The 18,621-nt window shown below is 39.6% G+C and overlaps 1 protein-coding gene across 1 annotated transcript in view; it reads left to right on the top strand.

Moving 5' to 3' along the window:
* DNAH14 (dynein axonemal heavy chain 14) overlaps positions 1-18,358 on the top strand; it is a 2,550,346-nt gene extending 2,531,988 nt beyond the window's left edge. Inside the window, 1 exon segment of the mRNA XM_044060213.1 lies at positions 18,035-18,358. Within this exon segment, the coding sequence (XP_043916148.1) occupies positions 18,035-18,253 (219 nt within the window). The 3' untranslated portion in view covers positions 18,254-18,358.
* Positions 18,359-18,621: the final 263 nt, after the last annotated feature.

Genomic DNA, 18,621 nt, shown 5'->3' with positions numbered 1-18,621 from the left:
GCCAATTTAAGACCAGTTTTCTTTTATGTAAAATAACTTTCATACTTTTCCTTACAGACTGCAATTCTCTTAAAATTTACCATTGAATCTACATCAAGTTAAGAGAGAAAAAACTTAAGAACTAATACTATGGTTATGAACACTTCCCTTTACGTTATCCTGAATATTATGTCAACAGCTACAGTCAATAGCGTTGTATTTCACCCCGTCTAGCTACTGAAGTATAGAATTGCAACAGTAAGTGCATATAGACAAGTGAACCAGAAAGAGGCTGCAGTGATGAGAAAAAGGACATCTGCTTACATTTTGATTTGGGTTGCTATGCTGACAACCACTAAATTAAAACACTAGTGTCAGATACAAGACATACAACTAAATGCAGTTTTCTGTGAGGGAGCAAAGTCATAACAATAGGTCTTTTGTTATCCATGTCTAAACACTTCAACAAAACCTCCCTCTTTCTAAATTTTCATCCATATTTTCTCCCTGACTGGACTTGTTGACCTCTTCATAAACTTTAATTAGGGCAGTTACTATCCATCCAATGTTTCTGCAGGTTTGGTCTTATATTGGCTACAGTAATTCTGATACTGATTTTGGCAAACTCGATCTGGATTACAGACCAAAGCAAGGGGCAATTTGAGACTTAGGAGAAAAGCTCAAGGTTTTGGAGATGCACAGATACCAAGTTCAGTGCCATCTGTGGTAACTAGTCCTTCAGTACTGAAGTGGACAGACATGAGTGATAACGTTCTGTCCTTCATGTCTGTCCACTTCAATGCAGACATGAATGATAAACATATATCATTATGGTAAATAAATAACTTTCATTTTCACTAGAGTTTGTCTTATTCCTGGCACAATTTGAAGCCAGTGGGGCAATTCTATTTGAGCTGTTTGTACACAAGTAAAGAGGATAGGCTATTGTTTCAGACTGTCATTTTGTAGACTCATCTAAAACAAGACAATACATTGGACTTGTGTGACTATGGGCATAATGAAAGAGTTTAAAAAATATAGGTAAAAATAAAAAGATTTCATCAGATCAGGATAATACAAATGCTTTGTGCAATCAAAATGTGCAGTACAATGACACTGAAGATATGCAGAAGCAGGTAATGTCTCAGCTGTGAGTGTGTGCATGAGGGAATGCAAAGCATCTGAGGGGGCTGTATTTTCAAAAAATGTTTGTGCAGTGCTGAAGCTTATGCAGTACAAGGACAGTCAAAATGTATACAGAGTACAGAACTGAAAAAATGGCATGTATTTAGGATTGTATTGTCAAACTACCCACTATAGCAAAAGAAAAGCTGTAAAATGTGTATGTGGCTATTACTTATATAGAAGCAGAAGGCACAGAGGTCAAAAGTCACCACAGAATATGAATTATGCTCTAAAAAAATACACAGATCTTTTTGCAGTCTTAGGAAGCTTGCAAGCTAAATATCATATAAAAGTATCAGCAGATGAAAAAGAAAGATATGAATTATTAAAGAGGTAAATTACATTAACTCTTAAATACTAAAGTGTGACACTACCAATCACCTTACAAGTTAAGGCAAGTCAGCAGGGTTAGGAATAGTTCTGTTACAAGAAAGTAGACATGTTACTTATGAATCAAAGGCACTGACTGATACATAAACAAGCTATGCACAAACAGAAAAAGCAGTGGTAGCCATAGTCTTCATAGGTAAGTACTAGGCTAACTGCCTTTGCGGGGTCATTTAAGCCTATCCAATTTCCCTTTCAAAGGTGAGAATCAAACCCTGTACTGTGTGACTGTAAGGTAAACACATTAAACATTATACCAACCCACAAATGAGATATATTAAAAGTTCCATGAGCAGATAGAGGGGAAAAAGTATTACTGGAGAGTATGACCACAAGCCTCTTCATAATAAAATTAAGAATTATTTACACAGAACATCAGAAATATTACCGAGAATGTTATTAGCACAATAGAATTATGACCGTCAAGTAAAATATTAGACAGGAACACATACGCACATCTAAGACACACTAAACAGAGCATATTTTAAGGAATGTGAAGATCTGCCAGAGAAAGCCTTAGAATTATTTTGGATTTTAACAGAATTATTAATGATCATAGCTACAAAAGGTTAAAACTGCTGCAAGAGATGATTTAGGACTATGATTACTCTGAGATCTCATCATGATAGCATTTCATTTTGGAGTCAAACAGTTCCATCCATCACTCAAACCATACTTTCCTTTTGAACTTTTATGCATACAAGGGCTGATGTTCATGTGTGATAAAGGTATTATGCCTACTCAGCTAAATAAGCAAATGTTGCTGAGGTTGCATGACTCCCACCTTGGAATGATAAATTGCAAAGAGAAAGAGACGGTACATGAAATTAAGTATCGGCATATATCACTACAAAGTGAGCAAATGATTAAGGAGTGTAGACTTGGTAGCATGCATAGGAATCACACTCAAGAGTTTATAATTTCAAATGAAATTCTGTCACTGCCACGGTTGAAGTCAGGTGCTGATCTGTTTCGACACAATAATGTCAGGACCTTAATTGAATAATTTATGTAATGTTGCCTAGGTTATATGATATATAGCAATATATGTGAAGTTTAATGTTTGTTAGTGTTAATTTAATACACTTTGAATAGTTTTGTATAAATGTAAATTCGCCTGTGTCACAAGGGAGAATTCAATAAAGGTGTTTAAAAAAATAATGCCAGGACCTTGTACATAGATTACTATTCCAAATATCCTGAGGTTGCACATTTTACAGCTTGTTATAACACTACTGAAATCCATAATGTGTTGTTGTCCTATCTCGCCTTCATTCTTCACTGGTTGGGTTCGGAACCGATCCTCAGTTCTGACTCGGCTTTATACAAAAGCTTGAGGTCTTCCACTAGGTCGTGGCTGAAACCCCTATCCCATCATGCTGTAGTAAGTCTCCTCAGATCTCTTTGCCGCTAAACAGATCGGGTGCTTCCATATTGGCTCTAGCTAAGTGGGAAAACTTTTTCTTCATGATTAAAATTTTTTCTTCTTCTTTCTTATTGTAAACTTAGCGATTAGTGTTTATTACAATTTCAGTTAGTTTTACAGAGTTTGTAGTTGTGTTTTTGGTTTCTGGACATTGTTTTACCACTAGGCCTTTGTTCCCTTCCCTATCCTGGCTTAAATTCTATGCTTCAAGCCAGTTTTAGTTAGAGGGTTTCTTGTTGCTATTTTTTATTGATATACAAGCTTGTTAGTTAATTATTGTTTCATATTTAATTATTGTTTCATATTTTCTTCGTGTTCCATTTTAAAGCGTCAGCTCGTTTAAGTGAGAGGGCTGCCACTGCTCAATTGAATTAAGAGGGCTACCTTTGTTTCTTCCCTTTCCCTTATCACTAGACATCTTCATTTAAGTTAGAGAACTGCCACCCCTCCCCCTTTTCTGTATTAAGGTTAAAGTTGTTCTTCCTGTTGGAGTTTGAACTACGGAGCCAGTCCCCAGATTTGGAGCTGGTTTCTCCTGTTCTAAGGTCCCCTATACAACAAACAGCCAGATCTCCTGCTCCCTCCGCTCAGTCCTCCAGGAGTCTTACAGATGATGATGTGGATCAGGTGGTGGTCAGACTTTTAAGGACACCAGCACTGGCCATACTCCTTTCAGCTCCAACCCAGAGGGATTCAGAGCTGGCCAAGACTTCCCCTTAAACAGTGATTTCTCCTCCGAGCCTACCTGGGACCTCGGAGCCGGAATGCCTGGAACCAATTGTAGTGGAACCATTAGTGCCAAGACCTATCCTGGGATCTTTGGGCCTGATGTCTGCTCCAACATCCTCGGTTCCATCTGAAATCGAGGAGTCTAGGAGCCGATGGTCTCCGGTTGGGTCCAGGGAGGAGAGTTGGATCGGATGACTGTTGGATCTGAACTTGCATCTCGGGGCTTCGGCTCTGGTGAGCTTGACTCCTACTTTGGCCTCTGAGCCAACTCTTGGTCCCGGGGATGCCTTCTGGTTCTTTCAGATCAGGGGCGGGGGGCTTTTGAGATGATGAAGAAAGTGCTGTCTCCACAGGCAGCTCCACTCTTGGGTCCCGACATTCTTCCCCCTAAAGCACCGGCGTCTGTCTCAGCACTACACCATCCACAGACACATAGAGACACTAGGCCTCAGGATACCCCTTTGAGTGAACCCCTCTCTTCTGAAACCTCTCCAGAATACCCATCTGAGGAGGCCCCTCATAAGAGACTTTGCAAGAAGAAGCATTTAGACTCCCCAGAGGAGTACAGACCTTGATGAGTTAGAAGGGTCCCCACATTCGCCCTCTGAGGATGTCTCCTTTGCAGACATCCTGGAAATTCTTAAGCAGAGAGGCAGCTGGAAGCCCATCAACCCTTCTGAGGAGGAGTCTGTGAACCTGAAAGCCTTTGGGTCTCACCCTTCCACCACTTGGGTGTCTCTGCCTTTCAACGAACTCATGGAATTAGTTAGTCGAAAGGTGTGAGAGTCTCCAGATGCAGTAGAAACTTTTCCTTGGAGGCCAAACAAGTTTATTACCATGCCATTAGACAAGGATTTCCTTACAAAGGGTGTTCCAGTAGATACTATGGTGATGGTGGTGGCAGCCACCAAAAAGGAACTTTCGGAGACATCCTCATCTGTCCATCCACCCAACAAAGAGTCTTGTACAATGGACAGATATGGAAAGCACATGTTCACTTCAGTGACTTTTGCACTCAGATTGCTGAATTATCTGACGCACTTTACTAGGCTACAAAGAGATCTCCTGAAGGAGCTAGGAGATGCTCTCCAAGGTTCAGTAGCTCCAGGGGTATCAGACAAGGTTTCCTCTCAGCTCTCCACCATAAACTCTGTAGTTAACTCCTCCATGAGGCTCATTTTTTATGCAGCAGATGGAGCGAGTAGAGTGGCGGGTTCAGGAATTTCCCTAAGGAGACATTCCTGGATGTGCCTGTGTGACTTTGTGGAGCCCTTTAAATCTTTCTTTGTTAATGCCCTCTTCAATGGTTCATCCTTGTTCAGGCCGAAACTCAAGGGCGCACATACCAGGTGTGAGCAAGCAGGAAAAACTCTCTCTGCCGTAGGGGTCCATTTTTCTCTACCTTCCAGATCTTACTCAAAATAATGGAAGATGCCATCCATGCAGCAGAGGGGGGTCTGCAAAATTAGGGCAACAGGGAGTCATTCTGTGGTAAGCCCTTTCAGTGCTCCTGAAAGGAGGCCATCTGTCCCTCTCTGGAGGCAGTTGGGGGTCGCTTGTCATTGTATCCAGATGCCTGGCTAAAGATAAAAAAAGACAAATGGGTACAAATTATCGTATCCAGAGGCTACCCTATACCCTTTCCCTTCCCCATCCCAAACATAAAAAACATCCCAGACGTTCCACCCAGTCAAAGAGAACAGGCAACTTTAGAAATTCAAAAGTTGCTAGACAAAAGAGTCATGCAAACAGTCCCTGCAGACTAAATAGGATCCGGAACTTACCCAAGATTCTTTTTAGTGCCAAAGAGAACAGGGGACTGGAGACCCATACTGGATCTCAGCAGATTGAACAGATCTGTGAGAAAAACAAAGTTCCAGATGGTGACACTGCAGTCAATATTCCTGTTTATGGGAAAAGATGATTGGATGTGGTCTGTAGACCTCCAGGATGTGTACTACCACATTAAAATGGACAGGCCATCCAGGAGTCATCTGTGCTTTTAGCTGGGAGCCAGTCACTACCAGTTTCGGGCTCTGCCCTTTGGTCTCACTACAGCCCCTAGTGTGTTCACCAAGTGTATGGCAGTAGTCACAGCTCACTTGAGATGCCTAGGATTCCGAGTGTTTCTGTATCTGGACAACTGGCTGCTAACTGCCACCACAGAGCATCTACTAACATAAGCAAGAGACATGACCATACAGCTTTGTTCTCACCTGGGGATCACAATAACTTATGAGAAATCTGCCTTGTTGCCATCTCAGCATATGTTTTTTATAGGAGCAGATCTAGAAACAAAACAAATGATGGTAAAGCTTCCCCCCACAAAGGTTCAAGTCCTATGACAAGTCAGAAATCTACTTTCCAAGAAAAAAATTACAAGCGAAACTACCCTGAAAGTCATGGGTACCATAGCAGCAGCAATAACTTTGATATCATTGGTGCACCTACATATGAGAATTTTGCAGTGGCTGCTGTTCACTCAGTGGTCCATGCAGAACCTACCCATTTCTCACCAAATTATAATAACAGAATCTTGGAAGAAAGATCTTCATTGGTGGCTTTATTTCACTCATGTGACTCTAGGTCGACCCTTTCTTCTTCCACAACCGCTAGCCACAGTGACCACAGATGCTTCCCAGATGGGGGGGCATTATCTGGGAAGGACAGTCCAGGGTACTTGGCAGAATCGCGAGATCCATTTGCACATCAATGTCCTAGAGATGAGGGTGGTGCTTTTGGCATTGCAAGCATTCCAAGACTCTCTTCCACTAGGAACTATTGCAATACAAACAGACAGCATGTCAGTTGTGTGGTATATTAACAAACAAGGAGAAACCAAGTCTTACCCCCTCTGTCAGGAGGCCCTGAGAGTATGGCAGTGGGCAACCTCTTCCCAATGTTTTCTGAAAGCAATGCACATCCCGGGGAAATCCAGCGTGATAGCAGACAAACTCAGCAGAGTGATTCTGATGCCTTATGAGTGGTCCCTAAAACAGGAAGTGGCAGATCACATTTTCCACAAGTGGGGCCAGCCTTGCTGTGACCTTTGTGCCATGTCCATGAATGCCAAATGCAGCAGCTACTTTGCCTTGATCCCTCCTCCAGAGGAGTCACCAAGGGATGCACTTGTACATGATTGGCCCCCGGGTCTCCTCTATGCCCCCCCTTTCCACTGATACCCAAAGTCCTTGAGAAAGCCAACTCATTGTGAAGGAGCTTAATACTAGTTGCCCCGTACTGGCCTTATCAAATATGGCTCCCCTTTCTTTCGCCTCATCTCCAGGAGGAGCAGTGGATTCTGGACCCAGTTCCAGACCTCCTGACTCATACGCCAGGGACGTTTCACCCATCTCTTCAAACCCTCAAGTTGACAGCTTGGCTACTCCAATTCCACACATAGCCAGGCTCCCTAACATTTCCCCTTGAGTGAAACATATCTTGATCTCATTGCATAAGGCCTTCACCAGGAAATTATACACGAGCAAATGGAAAAGATTATCCCTTTGAGCATTGCATAATCACACTGACCCTCTCTCTGCCCCTATATCCTCTATATTAGAATTCTTGGCAAAGCTTTGTAATGAAGGTTCAGCTGCAGCTACTATTCGAGTTCAACTAGCAGCTATATCAAACTTCCATATAGGTAAAGGGGGGGGGCGAATGTAATGCCCCACAGCAAAGCTTTCCTGAGGGGTATTATGTTACTGAGACCACCCATCAAAGACCTGCCAGCATCATGGGACCTAAACTTTGTTTTATCATGTTTGATCCCCCCCCCCCTTTGAACCTGCATCATCCTGTGATGTAAAGTTTTTGACTTAGAAAACAATTTTCTTGATTGCCATCACTTCTGTTAGAAGAGTTTCAGAACTGCAAGCTTTATCGATAAAGCCCCCCCTACATGATTTTCCCCAGATAGAGTATCCCTTCAAACAAATCCATCTTTCCTACCAAAAATATGCTCAGAGTCTAATTTGAATCAATTCATAGAACTACCAGTCTTTTTCCCCACCTATGGCAACAAGGCAGAATACATGCTACACCAGCTAGATGTGCATAGACAATTACGATTCTACTTGCAAAGGAGAGAGGACTTTAGAAAATCTGACCAATTATTTGTTTCAGGCTCTAAAAATCTAAAGTCACACTTTCAAAATGGCTATCAGATTGTATTATTTTTGCATACAAATCTCATAACAAAGATTTGGGTTTTAAAATCAAAAGTCATTCTAGAAGAGCCATAGCAACCTCTTCGGCTTTCCGAGCTAGACTACCAATTGACACTATTTGTGCTGCAGCTACATCGGCAACGCCGCATACCTTTATCACTCATTGCATAGTTAGTTGATTTGGCTTCCAAGAACAGGGCCTCCTTTGGGTCCACTGTTCTAAAGAATATTTTCCAGTGAGCCACCCAAGAAACATGGTGCTAAGGACACTGTCCCAACCAGTGAAGAATGAAGGTGAGATAGGAGAACAACACATAAAGAAGTTATGTAGTCACCATAACATTCCATGTGTGTGTTGTCCATCTCACCTTCATTCTTAAATCCCACCCTCTTGCCCCCAAGCCTTGGGCTCCTGGAGGACCAAGAGGTTACAATTGATAATTAATGCGCTCTGACCTTCTTCAGTACACTATTAGGTATTCTATAGGTTTATTTGATACCTCTTGTTGTATCAGCAAACAAAATCTGAGGAGACTTACTAGATCATGATGGGATAGGGGTTTTAGCCACGAGCTAGTGGAAGACCTTGAGCTTTTGTATATGGCTGAGTCAGAACCAAGGATTGTTTCCGAACCCAGCCAGTGAAGAATGAAGCCGAGGTGAACAACACACATTGAACGTTATGGTGAGTACATAACTTCTTTTTTTGCATACATGGTATGCTGAACTATTACTATCTGATAATACTCTACAATTTTCCAGCCAGGAATTGCGGTCTTTTGACAAAAAGTAAACATTCACACACAACTTTACATCATATCTCTCAGCTCTTAACTCAAGAAATCTGGACAAAGCCAAAAATAATGATGGGAGAAAGGCCCGAAAATAGGGAAAGGTTTTTAATATTGCTGTTAAGAGGTAAATTCACTTCAAAGATACCACAATCAAATTTATTTATTTTTATTTATTTATTTAACATTTGTTTACCGGGAAAGTCTGACTTGGAACAAAGCCAATTTTCAGCGGAGGCTCGGAGAGAAACACTCTAGATGCATGTCTTTGCATTATTCAAGTAGAGTGAATAATACAAACTGAAAAAACATCCTATTCCAATCAAACTAAGTTCCCTCTCTGTTTTGGAATATAGAAACACTCCTCTTTAATCCAAAGGACTTTCACCAGCACTACTATGGACTGGAGGAAGGTTAAGGTGCAAGCTTCCTTTTCTACTTTTTGTTATTAATACCAGAGAGTAGATAACCAGCGTTAGAAATGTTGAAAAGTAGGCAACTGAAACAAAAACTTTATTATGAGAAGACATCTAGAAACATATATGTTTTGAGAAAAAAAATAAAGTTGAAATGGTCCGGACCCAAATTTTAATCACAAAAGGACAGTTAAGCTACCCTTATTGCCCATCAAAGCCAGTCAAGACCATAAATCATAAATGGTGATAAATCTATAACAATAATTGTGACAAATGTTGAATCCGTCTGATATGGCTGCAAATCAACAAAGGAAAATGATAAGATGCATCATACATCATAGAGAAGTTATAGCTGCAACCAGATACTTGATTAAGGTGTCCGGATTTAGTCCTGAAGCAACTGAGTTATCTCAACCCAGTGACTTATTGTTGCTAATCTAAATGATGACCAGTCTAAGGACAATTGCAATGTGCCTAGTGACTGTAAATGCAATATAAGAAAGAGATTAACTAAAAAGAAACTCAAGATACTCAGAGTGCAAATACTTTATAACAAGATTCAGTGCAAATGGGTTCCTTTTAGATGATCGAGGACACATCTGATTGCGTGTTTTCATTTGTGTCCTGATGTAGCAAATGAAATAATGTTTGAAAAGTTGCCACAGTACTTTGAAAGGTGCCAGCCATTTGTGGCATTTGTGTGTAAGGTACTGGCAAACCTCATCAGCAGCTTAGTTAGTAAATGAGGGTATTATTTGCAATATGTTCATTATTTCTACTCCTTCTTGCTAAGTATTTTGTAGGTTAGTCCAGGCTTTCTGAACTAAAATGTCGAGAGCTATGGTGCTGGCTAATGATTGAAGGTGCTGGCTTTTTTCCTATAGAGGAATATGACCAGTGTCCACTGTTGTGCAATTTTTGAGTTGGTATGTGGGCGTGTTGCCCCCCTCCCCCCGCAAAAAATAGTGGTTGTGATTTTTTTTGTGCATTGGTGTTAACAGTGCTTAAGTGTGTGTGTGTGAGTGTGTGCTTGTGGCTGTGGGTCAGTTGAATGTGTTGTGTGTTGAGCATACATGTTAGTATGAGATGAGTTTGCTTCATTTGCTTGAGTTGAGAGATCACTGTTAAATTAGATGAAGCAACGTATATTCATATGGGAATGTGTGTGTGTGTGTGTATATATATATATATATATATATATATATATATATATATATATATATATATATATATATATATATATGGGTCTACTTTGTTTCACTGAAATCTCATTTCACTGAATTTGAATTCACTCTAAATTGCTGAAAGCTCAAATTACTGAAAACTCATTTCACCAAATCTCATTTCACTGAAGTGAAGTACTGGCACTCTGTAGAGTACTGTAAGGCAAGTAAAAGGTATATGCCCTTTTTCCCACTGTAGTACGCTCATGGAGTTAGTATATATAGTTGGGAGTATGGGGAAGTAGTCCCCCACCTAGCTTAGTTTTATATTATATTTTACTGAAGGCTTCAAAACAGTACATTTTAGACCATAGACATGCATACTTACAACACCAATGACAACTCTTTCCAGAAGACAATATATACACAAACTAAGTAGGGGGCTACGTCTCCCTCATCTCCCAATGTGTGGGGGGGATGTGCCCCCCTCACATCCCCCCAACTATATATACTAACTCCAGGATCTTACTACAGTGGGGAAAAGGGCATGTACCTTTTATTTGCCTTGCAGTACTCTACACAGTGCCAGTAGTTCACTTCAGTGAAATGAGATTCTGTGAAATGAATTTTCAGTAATTTGAGCTTTCAGCGATTTGGTAAGGGTGAATTGAAATTCAGTGAAATGAGCTTTCAATGAAACAAAGTAGACCCATATATATATATATATATAGAGAGAGAGAGAGGTGTGTGTGTATGTATATGTCTCTAGCGTCATTAAAAGGGGAATGTACCGTATAATGTGAGCATTGTTTTTTTTTTTTTTTTAAATAATCAGTAACCAAAATGTGAGTTGTGTGATTATGGCTGGGACTTCAGTGTAAGAGTAAAGATCTGAATCACGTTATCTGTCTGTGGTGTACTTTTGTGTGCTACCCAGAACTGTTTTAGTAACACAAAAATTTGTTGGCAGATTGAGATCATGCAGACCACTATTTTTATTATAACTAATTCCTTAACCACAAACAATGGCAAAAAACAAAGATGAAAAAAGAATACTACCCGGACTTATCTGCATCAATCACTATATAAACAACCCTGAACAATTATGTACAAATCTCAAAGTATCATCATTTTCATCAACTCAGGTATGCATATTCACCCCAATCCGGCTTTCTGTATATAATTGTACCACCGTTATCTAGAACTATGGTGTGTTCTGTCCCTTGAAGTATTGATTAGGGTCATCATTCCCTAGAACATGGGGTCTTATACAAATACCTAAGCCAGGTAGCAGTTTTCCAATACACCTTTGCTATAAGTCTACCCACACTAGTTTTTCTCTGTCTGTCTCTATTTCATGTATCATTCTTATGTCATCCTAAAAGTCAGAAAGTGTAATCGTTTTCCATTTGTTGGTAATGATCTTTTTAGAAATTGCCGCAATTAAAGATAAAAGCATCATTTAATTGGTGCATAAGTCCCCTGCATCATCCCATTCCAACAAAAACAGGATCTTAGTTCTGTAGGCTGAGAAAATTCTGGACTTAGGTTTCCTGTAATTTAGCATTAAACCTACCAGCCCCAAACATTCCCAGAACACACATTCCCAAGTACTTTATTTTATGTACCTTTTGGTAACTGGGGACGTCTGACTGATCCAATGGCCCATTTTCAGCAGAGTCCTGAAGAAAAAAGCCCCACAACATATTCAAAAACATTTAAACAGTAGTTGATGAGTAATTATACATAAGGGGAGAAAAGCCCTGCAACAGATGAAATGTTTTACAATAAGCTGGGGAGAAAGGCTCCACAAAACACACAAACACATTTTACAATAGCTGATAAGTACATTACATACAAGGAGAGAAAATCCCCACAACAGATTTATTTATTATTTATTTTATTTTACATTTGTTAACCGGGGGTGTCTGACTGAGCCGAAAAGGCCCTTTTTCAGCAGAGGCCCGGGGAGAAAAGCTCCACAAAGAAAAATTACAGACACATTTACAAGAGACATGTTTTTACAGTTGTTACACATATATTTGATAGGGTGTGAGTTATTTATAAGGGAACACAAACAGATTGAAGTACCGCTTTCTTTTTCCAGAACACCTTCAACAATTATTAAAAGTCACTGAAACGTGTTAAAGTCCAGATGGGTTATAAAAGTATATGTGCAAACACTTACAGGTAAAAATTCTGAACTTTCTAGATTTCATGGCATACCTGTTAAAAACACAATGTTCCCATTCAGAGTCTGGAAAATTCTATGTGCAGTCTTCCACCATTAAGGCTTTAGCCTATTTGAGCCATCTTTCATAAATTCTCTCAAACCCAGCACACTATAAGTGGAAACACCCTCATCAAACAAGGGTTTTCATAGAGCATTATAATCTTCCTTTTATAGCAAACACAGTGCCTTTAATTGAACCACATCATAATATGAGAATGGATCAGGTAGCCAAACCCTCAAGATACATTGTCATAAATAATCTTTCCATGAGACTCTTCACCTATATCCATCCAATACAAAACTAGTAATAATTCCCTTTACTATCTTCATAGATTTTGTAGAGAGGTTTATTGGGAAGTACTGAAAGTTGTAGATAAAAGTCACTACTTGAATTTGCTGTTCAATTTCTAACAGAAATATTTTCTACCTCCTGATGTCCTCTTTTATTCTTTTCAATTGTTTACCATAAGTTTTATTCACTGATTCCATCTGAAACCAAAACCAGACCTCCAGATAATTGAAATGCTGTTTCTCCCATAGATATGGACATGAATACCTTAAAGCTTTGTTACACATATATTTGATAGAAATATTACTATTTTTACTGGTTTAACTTATAATCAGATATTACACTAAATGATTCAGTACTCTCAAATAGCAAATTTATATCCCTCTCTGTGTAGGTTAGGTATATTATGTCAAAGCACAAATTTGGTTTCCCTGTTCTTTAACCTGTAGCTCTTAATATTAGATTGCCTAATGTAAGCAAAACATGGATGCAAATATAGTGTGAATAGGAGTGAGAATAGCAGGCAACCCTGTCTAGTTTCCCTAAACAATGCAAAAATTTCCCCAACCAAAAAATAACTCACAGTCTCACCCGATTTCCCCAGTAAATTGAAAACAGCAGGCTAATTAATTTCAGTGGAAATACAAATTTTATACACTTTGTTTAAAATAGGTCCGTTGTACTTGTACTCTCTCCAGACCATCCATACGTGGCTCATCATACTAGACTGCTGAGCTGCAGCCCTCCAAAAGAAAACTTAGTAATTAGTTGTTCTTTGTTTTCCTGAAAAAAAAATGGTCAGCCTTCCCATGTCTAAAGTCTCAATTTCAATTACAAAAGCCAGCTGACTGTTTTAGACTATTTTTAAAACAGCCTAACATTTGTGTATATTCTCCCATAAAGAAAATGTGATTAAGCCATATTACAGGTCATTTTGTTGTCTCTGGAGGTTTAAATGTTGTGCAGCTGGGAGCCATTTAGATTGCTAAACGAAACAATGAGCAGACTTTCGTACTGGCTCAGGCTGCATCTGAGAAGTAATGCTGGAGGTAGCCTGAATCAAACATGAAAGCACTTACAAGCAAAAGATGTCATTCTACAAGGGTGGAAAAGCATTTTTTTTTATTTTTCTTAAATAAATATATTTTTAATTCAAATAGTACTCTGTCCAGCCTTTAGGCTGGCACAATATGTATTTTTGATACGGTGTGTGTGTGTGTGTGTGTGTAAGAGAGAGAGGGGAGGGGGGGTTATACTGTATGCATCTGTCAACTACAAACTGAAATATATTACTATGGCTATTACTTAGGAGTTATGTACTTACTATAACTTGGCATCTGTGTTGTCCATTTTAGTTCTTCCTCACTGATGGGTTATGGATCCAACCCCTGGGTCTGACTCAGTCGCATTTTCTAGACTTGGATCCATGTCACAAGCTCCTCCCTCTACCCATAATGCTCTACACCATCCCCAACTCCTCAGATCGAGTTTGCTGCCTTGCTGCTACTGGATTATAGAGACAGGACAGACATAAGAAAAAAATGAGGCTCAAACCAGGAACATGAAGGTTCCATTATCTCACAAATATCATTCTAGGAGTGACAAAGGGATGGTTGGAAGGGATGGTGAGGTAGAAAGAAAATGGACAACACAGATGCCAAGTTATGGTAAATACATAATGCCTAAATCTGATGTTGTCCTTTTCATTCTTCCTCACTGATGTGTCAGAGTCCCCAGCTATGTAACTGTTGAGAGGCCCTTAAGGAAGGATATGCTGGAGCACTGTCGAACCAAAGGAAGCTCTGCTTCTGGAGACAATGTCCAATGTGTAATGTGTAAATGGAGGCTTCCCAGGGTAGGCTGACCTGGAGCAGGAATGATGGGCTCAGTGCTCGGACCAGATGGGGGATGAAGGGAAGTTTCCAAGATGTGAGAGAACAGTAGGGTTGGAGCTGAACCCATCCCCCCAGACCTGGCATCGCAGATCTGAGACCTGCTGTTATCCAATGAAATTGGTGGAGAGCTGGTCAGGGAAATCATCATAGTCAAGGAAGTGGCTGCTGCTCAGATCCAGAGCTGACTCTCTCAAGTATCTGGGATCCTGGACCTCTGAAACCATGGGTTGGATCATAGAAGGAGATCGAATAAACGGTGCAGGTGCACTCATGGATCCAAGAGGGGACGGAGTTGGTAAAACCACCATCTGGATCCAAGCTTTCAGAAATCTCATCATCTTGTCCATTTCAGCCTCTGTCAAGCTCCTAGAGGATCTAGATGAGACTGAGGAATCTGGTCTGGAATGCTTTGAAGGCATTTGAAATAACTTGGCTGGAAGGGTTGGAGAGACTGGGCAGATCACATCTTCTGGTGTTTGGCTCCTATCTGTCAGATCTGAAGACCTAGGATCTGACACTGAAGTCAAAGGAGGAGAGGAACTGACTATAGTTATCATCTCCATAGTATCTGAGGTTGTCTGTGGATCCAAGCGGGGAGTTATGTATGTTGGATCCAACAAAGATGATGTAGATCTCAAATCTGAGGGTGTTGGATCCAGTGGTTTCACAATTTTCCGAGGAGGTTTAGAGGAAGATCTCAGAGATCTTTGCATAGGTCTTTCCTAGGCTCTTCAGAGCCATGTGATCTTTGAGGGAGTTTGAGCCCCAGAAGAGGAAGATGATGAGGCAGGTAACAAACCCTTGAGAATTAATTTATTCCTATGGTCAGATATTGCCCTGGGTTTGAAGGAGATGCTGATGTCACAGGCTGACCTTAGATGCTAGGGGCCCAAGCAATAGACACACTACTTGTGGACATCAGAGTTGGGTATTTTGTGCCCACAAAAAGTGCATCTCTTAAAACCTGAAGGCTTCTCGGACATAGGTAAGTCACACAGGAAAAAGTACCTAACACACCAACTACTGAGTCACTACACACAGAAACACTAAAAACTAGAAAATAAGGTAACTATAACTAAGAATCATTATTTTTTTTACATAGTAAAGAGTGAAAGAAGGAAGAAGACAAACAACACCCTAATGCCTGCAATAACTAATTCAAGGAGGAAAGAGAGAAACTACCACAAAAAATGTATAAAGAGACTAAATAATTAACTCAGAAAGGTTAAACAAGTTAAAGCTGTAGAAAATTCAAGAAATAATTGCTCTCATGCGTGAGACCAGGGATCTGTGCCTTGGCTGTATGGTGATTAAAGAGATCTGAGAAGTTGGGAATGGTGTAAAGCAGTATGGGTAGAGGGAGGAGCTTGAGACTAGGATCCAAGTCTAGAAAATGTGGTTAAGTCAGATCCGTAACCCATCAGAGAGAAAGAATGAAAAGAACATCAGATTTATACATTTATTCATTCATTTGATCCCAACCAGATATTTGAGGTTCAAAAATTCAGTAAAGTATTTGGTGTATGTGTGTAGGGAGCAGAAATAAATTACTGTCACCAATTGTATTATTTAGGTTTTTGTTTTATTACAATGAGACATCTGAGGTATACACAGCCAATAAGGTGGCTATAATTGCTGAGAATGTGAGCTGTCCGCAGATGAAAATGACTGAACTTATTGCTGTTTGCTCAGGTTAATCAGTTATTATCCTGTCTTTGCAGGACTAATAGGTATTGCATTTGTGTAATGCAATCTGGATGTTTGACTGTAACCACTGTTTGTGTGAAACAGAGTTGGATTACATCACTGTGGCTCTTACACTCTTACTGCAATCAGACATTTGAAGTTTACAAAGTGGCTACCATTTCTGTGTTATGGGGGCTATCTGTGGAAGAAAATGACCGACACTGATGATGTTTTGGTTGTTTTGTGGAGGAAAGTGCTTTAGTAAAACAGTCATCAAGATCCAGAAAGTGCAAGTGATCATTGTTCAGAAATTTTGCATTGCAAGAGATGATCCTTGTCTTACAAGCCACTTGTTGCATTCTAGCTTCTGAATGCAAATTAGTCCTGGCAACGAATAAATCAAATGCTCATTTTTGTTTTGTTTTAGTTTATTTTTATCTGTCATATTTCTCCTGTTTCCTACCTATCATCAATCCCCATTCCTCAGAAGCGGTCATACTGGCAGCCATCAGGATTTTTGTGGTTAGGTTCCTAACCCCACCTCCCTTGTGGCTGATATGAGTACCAACATCACTGTAGGGACATTCTGTGCTTTCTCCTGGCATGTGGATGCCCCCCCACACACACACATTCTTTTAAAGGCTACTATTACTTGCTTGGAAGTCAAACCCATATACTCCAGTCCTATGGCCACTGTTGTAGAAGCCTTTTTTGTATGGGATACAGTTGGCTCACTGTTGCCACTATTTTCTACCACCAGGATGGCAAGCTGGCATAAGCCACTCAATTCCCCCTCTCTTTGTCAGGTTGTTCACCACCTGAAATGTTAGATTAATTTTGTTTTTATCATACATACAGCTTCATCTCTCTACACCACAGAAGTAGGCTTCTTATTTTTTTAACAATGACACACAATACTTTCACTGTCATTTGACCAAGCATGGTACTCAAAACTCAAATATAGATCATCCTAATGTCCCTGATCTCCTACTTTGTACAGACAGCCAAAACAAAGGCAGTGTTCCTACTGAATCTTAACTTACCTCTTGACTACAGGCAGAGGAGCAAGGAGGTTCTCAGGAAATAAGCAGTGCACCACATTAGCCCCCTACATATTGGATGCTTTAGAATAATCTTATGTAACTCATTCTAAATGTCTACAATGCTATAATCATACTGCAGGTTTGCATAATTCAATTGTCTGCCAGTAGAGTAAAATTTAACGCTCATTTCAAATCAAGAGAAAATTATGCATGCACTACCTTATTTCTACTGTATTCACATTTGTTCAAAGTCACAAGAGGAGTGGTTACATAAACCCAAAATTAATATAAAAAAGAAGAACCAGGTTGTTCAAATATAAAATATAGTGTCAAAACCAGTCTAAGATTAAAACACCCAAGAAGAAGAGTCAATGAAATAGTTAATGTATTACAAACACACTGACTACATCTGGTAGCTAAAGACAGGTAGATGTGTGAGCAGTGCAGGAAGCATGGTGAGAGCTATCAGATAACCAGTGCTGGCTGGGTTCTAGAAATCTGCAAGATATATTATGAAGTCTCAGTTTTATAATTTATTAGTTGTAAACAGTTCTAGCTGGCTGTTTTGTAAATATTTATTTTAAAAGTGGCAGCTATATGTTTGTGTTCAATCTGATCAACCTATTCATTTCTTTTGTAGATTACTTCTGAAACAAAACACCTTAAATCAGATGAACAACCAAGTAAACACACCATGTACTATGAATGCCCACTGTACAGGACATCTCAAAGAACAGGAACTCTTTCATCTACCGGCTTGTCAACAAATTTTATAACCTCAGTAAATCTCCTAACATCTGAGCCTCCTACTTACTGGGTTACTAGAGGAACTGCACTTCTATGTCAGCTAGATGATTAAAAGACAACACACTGCTCTTTCCTTCATTTTTGTGCCATTTAGTCTAACGTCTTATTTATCTTCAGTCCTGTAGACAAAATAAAATAAACTGAATGTAATACTTAATAACCGGTTATGAAATAACCTTTATGTCATTTTATAGAGCATAAAAACAGTTTTGAGTTTTCATCATGAGAATGTTCATAATATGGACATTAAACAGGAATATTGTTTTCAAAATATAGGTACTATGGTAGTATACTTGGTTCTGATGTGGCTTCTCTAACAATGATTTATTGTTTACCAGTAATCCTAATTTATAACAATAGGAACATCACATCAGTCTTGTACCTGTTTATTCATTTTATTTTAAGATAGCAAACAGCAAT

The sequence above is a fragment of the Protopterus annectens genome, chromosome 1.part2 (genome assembly GCF_019279795.1).
Source record: "Protopterus annectens isolate FY-2018-M chromosome 1.part2, PAN1.0, whole genome shotgun sequence".
NCBI lineage: Eukaryota > Metazoa > Chordata > Ceratodontiformes > Protopteridae > Protopterus > Protopterus annectens.
Note: the sequence above shows the minus strand (reverse complement) of the source record. Positions and strands in the feature narration are given on the sequence as shown.